Source organism: Anneissia japonica, unplaced genomic scaffold, assembly GCF_011630105.1.
Source record: "Anneissia japonica isolate Jap-2015-1 unplaced genomic scaffold, ASM1163010v1 scaffold9870_len254840_cov161, whole genome shotgun sequence".
Taxonomy (NCBI): domain Eukaryota; kingdom Metazoa; phylum Echinodermata; class Crinoidea; order Comatulida; family Comatulidae; genus Anneissia; species Anneissia japonica.
In genome coordinates, this window is record NW_022737280.1 from 32,698 (window position 1) to 40,173 (window position 7,476).

A 7,476-nucleotide genomic window follows, 5' to 3' on the forward strand; every position below is an offset into this window, starting at 1 on the left:
ATTAAGATAACGTTTAATTATAATATTTCAAAAAATTTTAAATAGTGTTCATTACTGTTGCAGGTTCACGTTATAAAAACCTGTAACAAACCTGATAAAAATGTATATTACAATGTCAATAAACATTTAAAGTATGTTTTAAATTACGTTTATAAAACGTTGTATCAAGGTTTAAATTAAACGTTGCTGCATCGTTTTTAATAAACGTTGTCACAACGTATCTCATAACGTTTGTAACGAATGTCATATAAACCTAGCAATAAAGCGTACGCAAAAGTTCATAAGTTACGTTATCAATGAACGTTTTAGTGTTATAAACAACGTCTTTCAAACGTTACAAAATTCATAATAAACGTTGCAATTCGTTGCTTTAAAACATTCTTATAATGTACATGCGAGCGTTCGTAGTGAACGTAATGAAAACATTGTATATAAACGTTATACAAACGTTAGTGTGTTACTTTACTTTATAACAATAACAAAAACGTTTGATTATAACGTGTGTAAAACTTTATAATAACTTGTAATACTAGCGTTGTACTTTTACCTTTTTAGAACGTTTATTTATCACGTTATGAATACGTCCACGTACTACTAACCAAATAATAACATTACTGCAACGTTGTGTTATTTTCTAACATAACCTAACCACAAAGTTCGCGAACGTTCTTATAACGTTTTGTGTTTGCTTGGTTTTGCTTTGATTGGTCCATATAACCACATCAACATTTAATCAGTTCATTTTTCGAACGCCTTTTATTGTATCAGTTGTACACCTGCAAATTCTTGACATCTTCTGGCTTAACACACTGGCACGTTCTACTCTTATAGCTGATAAAATAATACATGCCATGTATTGGTGTTGAAATATTATGCAAATATAATTATGGGGATTTGGTGTTAGCGTCACATGTTTAAATGTAAAGAAGCATTAAAAATATTACAAGACAGTTCCGAAAAAAGTGAAGTGGTAATTCATGTTGATATGTGAACGGACGCGCCTCAATCGGCAGCTTTGGGAATTATTGTTTCCCTTTAATTTTACTCCTGTTTGGTTCCTGTGTTTGCTGTTTGTTGTTGTTGCTGTTGTGTGGACTCTTTTTGGTGTTTTTGAGCCATTTTCTGCCTCGGCGTCCGTGCTTTTTTGTGTTTGCCGGTGTTTAAAGCTAGGCCTATTGATTCCACTCGCACGCTTAACAAAGCCTGAGTCTACGCCTACCATGAGCTCCTCGGAAGATTTCTACGAGCCGCGTGTTTGTTGAGATTACGTAATATTAGACGTTTGTTGAGATTACGTAACATTAGAATGCATCACTACTATTCGAGGCAGATGTTACTCAGCCTTTGCAATTTAAAACATAAGCCATCTAGTGCTTTGTTTCAATCACTGAACCGTCTTGGAATAGCATGCACTAAACCCCGTGGTTGTAGGGGTGGGCGTACTAACAAGTTGAGGCGTATTACAACCCGTATACAGCAGAGCTCTTCTACAAGTACATTTACAAATACCGACAGAGGTTGCATTTCTAGTAATTTGATCAAGATTGTTTGTAATCATAATGGTAGCCGTGGATGTCATGATCAACTGCCAACATTTTTCTTTTGTAACCCGAGGTCGCTTAATAACAAACTTAATGAATTAAGTGTTGTGTTGGAATCCAATAATGTCGACGTCGCTGGAATCGCCGAATCTTTGTTCTCTGCTAACTTACCTCCTGAACTTTCGAACATTGACGGGTATTGTACTTTTCACAGGCCTAGAACCGATAAACGTGGCGGTGGTGTGGCCCTGTATGTTAAGAACAGCATTAAATGCAAGGTGCTTACCGACATTTTTGTACCAGATGACATTGAAGCTCTATGGGTCAGCGTGAGACCTTCCCGTCTACCCAGGTTCGTCACCAGTTTTGTGGTAGGTGTGATTTACTATCCGCCCAATAGCCCTGTTGCTGAAAAACACATTGATCACTTGAGCTCTACGGTTGATAGTGTTTTGTCCAAACACCCCGGTAGTGGTATTTGTATAGTTGGAGATTTCAACCACCTCGACTTGAACTGTGTTCTATCTAGTTCAATTAAACAAGTGGTCAACAAACCTACACGAGGCAGTTCAATTTTGGACAAAATCCTTACCAACGTTAGTTCACAATATCTGCGCCCTGTCATTTTGCCTCCTATTGGACTGTCGGATCACAATTGTGTTCTTTTTAAACCCAAAGTAACTGCTACGAAATCTAACTTTATAAGAAAACACATTGTGCGTCCCATGCCGGACAGTAAGTTACGAGCATATGGGCAGTGGCTTTTTGATTATGAGTGGATGGAAGTGTATAACTTTTACCAAACCTTGCATGAATCAATTGACAAGTATTTTCCAAAACGTGTTGTTAAGCGCCATCCCACCGATAAACCGTGGATGTCATTGCAAATTAAAGCACTTATTGCCAAGAGACAAAAAGCATTCGCAAACAATCATTATCACCTTTGGCGTCAACTAAGAAACAAGATTAATCGTCTAATTAGAGAAGCAAAAAATCTATCTTATGTTAATAAGATTCAGCATCTCAAACGATCCTCACCAAGTGAATGGTATAAAAATATACGTGTTATGACTGGTCAAAGTTCACAGAAAGAATTAGCAGTTCCTAATTGCAACAATCACATGGAGACTGGTAACGCTGTTTGTACTCACCTTAGCAGCATAGGTAAAAATCTTAAACCACTAGACAGACTATCCCTACCGGTGTTTTTGCCTGCGGCTGAACCCCGATACATTCAACCATGGAATGTCGTCAGAATCATCAATAAACTGAATACAAGGAAGGCTGGTGGTCCAGACATGATTTCTGCTCGATTCATTAAAACATTCTCATATGAATTGGCCGAACCTCTATCATGTATTATTAATGCGTCTTACCGTGCGCTTGAGGTGCCCAGTGAATGGAAACGTGCCCATGTAGTTATCATCACTAAGGATCCGAAGCTTCCAGCTACACTTGATAATATACGACCTATTGCCCTTACCGACTTTTTTGCAAAAATTGCGGAACACTTTGTGGCAAGAGATACATTGAAAGAAATGAATACCATGCTTGACCCGATGCAGTTTGGGAATCAGCGAAAAGTGTCTACATCTCATTGCTTAATTAGTCTTATGGACTCGCTATATCGGCATGCTGAAATTCCTTCCACTGTGTCTTCCATTTTGTTCACTGATTTTTCAAAAGCCTTCGACTTAGTTGATCATACGATTGCGGTTTCCAGACTAATAAATATGAACGTTTCACCTACCAATGTTGCTTGGATTGCTGACTTTCTCAGCAACAGACATTATCAAGTCAAGTACAGGGGTCACTTTTCTGATAGATGTATTGTCAATTTTGGTGTCCCTCAAGGGACCAAAATTGGTCCCGTCGTCTTCTGTGCAATGATTAATAATGTCTTTCCCCTGAAAATGCTCCTGTTAAACATGTGCAACTGCGCTACATGATTGGGCTTCAGGTAGCAATATGAAGCTTAACCCCAAGAAATGTTGTACTATGGACATTAGTTTTAGTAAAAGGAACTTTATTCCTTCATCTATTTCTCTGAATGATCATGTTCTGAAAGCAGTTGACATTGTTAAAGTTCTTGGAGTTATGCTTCAGGCTAATCTTAAATGGGATTCACATGTCGAATATATTGTCAAAAAGGCTAATAGTAAATTATATACTTTAAGAGCCCTTAAAAATTATGGTGTTCCCCCTGTTGACCTTATCACTGTTTACATTAGTACAGTCCGTCCTATTTTAGAATATGCAGTTCCTGTGTGGAACTGTGGACTTACACAACTTTGGGTTCCCGCATCGAGCGAGTCCAAAAGAGGGCATGTAGAATTATCCTGTCGTATGACGACGCACTATCCCAATTCCAATTGGACAAATTGTCTGATAGACGACATAACCTATGCGTTTCCTTTGCAAAAACCCTTGTTCATCCGTATTCTAAACTTCATGACTGGCTCTCTCCCCCAAGGTTCAACTCCTATAATACTAGGTGCAATACTAAATTTACTATACCTCGTTGTAGAACGAAAAGATATCAAAACAGCCCATTACCATACCTTGTTAACTTAATTAACTCCAATGATTAATAATTAATAGCTATCTTTTCCCCCTGGGGGTTTGGTGCATGCTATTGCCCTTTTGCGGTTCAGTGATTGCCCCTCCCCCTTGCCTTCCTTTTTGGTCCCTGTGCAATTTATTCAATGTATTTTTCTATATTGTAATTTTTCTCTGTTTGTGATTTTCTCATTTGTTATGTTTCTTGATATTTTTAATGACAATCCTTAATTAAGTTATAATAATAAGGATAATAAATAATGACAATAATATTGATTATTATATTGTAACGATAATGATTATGTTTTGACTTTGGTGCAATCTTTTTTCTCTTTTTGATATTTTCGTTATGATGTCCTTTTTGATTTGTATTAATTTTCTTAACTATAATAATAATGACAATAATAATAATTATAATAATAATGACAATTTTCGATCTTTGTGCAATACTTTTTTCTCTTTTTTTGATCTACTTGTTATGATGTTTTTTGATCATTTTTATATTAGTATTCATAACTAAATAAATTAATAGTAATAATAATAACAATAATAATAATGACGAATTGGATAGAATATCGATCCTTATGCAATATTTTTCTCTTTTTTTGATGTACTTGTTTTTTTATCTTTGCTGTTTTTTTTAATGGTTTTAATTGTTAACATAATTCGCAATTCAGCCTTTTGGCTGCTATGTTTTTATGTCTTAATTTGAATTTTTGAATTTTGAATAAATATACCATTTTGAATGAAAAGTTAGTAAAATTGACAATAAAATTGATAAATATATATTTTAGTTGGAGTAGCTTTTTCGTTAAAAATAGAAAGAATGGATATTGGAAGGTAATTATTAGATTATTTTAATGATTAGGAGGATGAGAATATTTTATTTTGTCTTTCGTGGGTGTAGCCCACCTTTATTCTCTCTTTTTTCATTGCTTTCATTTTTTCAATAACTCTTGTTCAAGGTACAAAAAACACTATGTTCAGAACTTACATAAAGGTAAAACAAAAAAAATAAAAAATAAAATAAAAACTTCATGTGTCTACCATGAATTACACAACGGTATCACATGAAATTTATATGAACAATTATTATTTTGATGCATATTTACTTACTAGTGCTTGGTGAGAATGAAAATATTATTAACAATAATAATAAGTGTAATATTAATAATATAATGATATAGTTATAATAATTATAATATGTATATTTAAATGCGAAGAAAACGTCGTAAGCCGATAAATAATATCTTCAAGGCCTTTAACAAAAATTTTATAAATATTTGATATAATAATCTCTAATATATTGTTAGTTTTGGTATTCAAAATGTAAATAAAATCAAAACAAAGTTTTAATTAATTTGTATATTTGTATGGTATTAAACAAAAAATTAAAATAAAAAAAAAACATCCCCTGTCAATGTTCAAACAGTTAAATAATAACGTTCCTCTACTTTTTTGCATGGACTCTTAAATTGGCTGGTGAATAATTTAAGTATTCTAAAAATTAGAATAAAAATATCTTTATTTTTTTTTCTATCTGTTTCTATTTGATTATTTCGAATGAGCTATTTAATATTTATTTTTAAATTTCTGTGGTATTTTCGTGTCATTTTGACAATACATGCATAAAAAATAAATAAAATTTTAATTGCATAATCAAATTTATATTTCCCAATATATAAAAATGTATTATAATACTTTTCCATAATTATACATGATCCTAAATCGGATTTTTGTAGTAATGTAAATATGTAGTTGGTGGCGCTGGTGAAGCTGTGGCCCCGCGCTTCTTCTCTTGTTTTTCGATTTTTAACTGATTCTATTCCACCTAGAATCTTGCGAGAATTTGCCCCTGAATTGAGTGAACCCCTTGCAGATATTCTAAACTGTTTTTTTTATAGAAAGCAAACTTCCATTACAGTGGAAAAAAGCTATAGTGGTACCCATTCCAAAGGAACAACCACCTAGAGTTGACAGGTTGAGGCCCATTTCACTTACCTCTGTCTTTGCTAAGATAGCAGAAGAGTTTGTTTGTGATTGGATCTTAGCTGATATATAACCAAAATTAGATATTCGACAGTACGGTAATGTGAAAGGTGCCTCAACCAGCCACTACCTTGTTCGTCTTATTCATGACCTGTGCTATGCAGCCGACAAAAGTCGCAACATTGGCACGATCGTACTCACGGACTTCACTAAAGCATTTGACCTTATTGAACACAACATCTTAATTAACAAATTTATCAACATTGGAGTCCGTGGGTCGATCATCCCATGGATTTGCGACTTTCTCAGCTGCAGAGAACAGTGTGTCAAGTATAACAACACTTTATCTAATTTTATATCGCTCAAAGGAGGAATACCCCAAGGCACAAAACTTGTGCCTTGGGGTGTACCTGTTGGTTTCCAAATTTTAGTTAATGATGCAGGACAGAGCACGACTACCAAATATCTGAAATACGTTGATGATTTAACTTTTTTATGAAAACAGATTCATTGGCCAACAAGGCATTTTACAAAATGATCTTAATGTTTTTTATGACTGGTGTGCTATAAACTCTCTACAGCTCAATCCTAAAAAGTGCCAGGCACTGCAGGTCTGCTTTGCAAGAAATCCTCCAATTATACAACCTTGTTTTGATGGTAGACCTATTACTGTGGTTGATAAAACTACAATATTGGGCGTCACACTTCAAAATAATTTGAAATGGAATGCCAAGTTAACAATATTGTTACTAAGGCCAACAGGAAACTGTTTATGCTCCGTAATCTTAAGAAATTTGGACTTGATAAACAATAACTTAGAGCAGTTTATACAGGGTATATCAGACCAATATTAGAATATGCTGATGTTGTGTGGCACCCTGGCCTCACTCAAGATTTAAGTAACACTATTGAAGCGATACAGAAAAGGGCATGCTATATAATCTTAGGCAAACATTTCAATTATGAACATGCCTTGGGCATATGTGAACTTCAACTGCTCTCGGAAAGGAGGGTGGCTCACTGTCTCAAATTCGCCAAGGGTCTTACTTTAACCTCACATTCTTCTGATCTGGTACCACACACTCGTTACCGCAGCCACAATAAAAATCTCCGCAATGGTAACAAAATCACGAAATTTTCCATTAAAACAAATAGATTTTTCAATAGTCCAATCCCGTACTATATCCGATTACTCAATAATTCATAAACAGCAATGTTACCCTTGATGATTTGAGTGTGCCACCCTCCTTCCCGATTGGTGCTACAAATGTTCGGTCCAAATAATATTAATAATAATTATAATAATTATACTGTAATAATAAAATAATAATTTTTTTTCTATATTTATATATATATTTTTATTTTTTTTATTTTTTTTTAAATGTAT

At 34.2% G+C, this 7,476-nt stretch overlaps 1 protein-coding gene across 1 annotated transcript; it reads left to right on the plus strand.

The window, feature by feature from the left end:
• The first annotated feature begins 1,306 nt into the window (after positions 1 to 1,306).
• LOC117117284 lies at positions 1,307 to 3,490 on the plus strand. The gene has a single exon (XM_033261543.1). It carries the CDS (start codon positions 1,307 to 1,309, stop codon positions 3,488 to 3,490), a length of 2,184 nt encoding a protein of 727 aa, XP_033117434.1.
• The last annotated feature ends 3,986 nt before the right edge of the window (positions 3,491 to 7,476 follow it).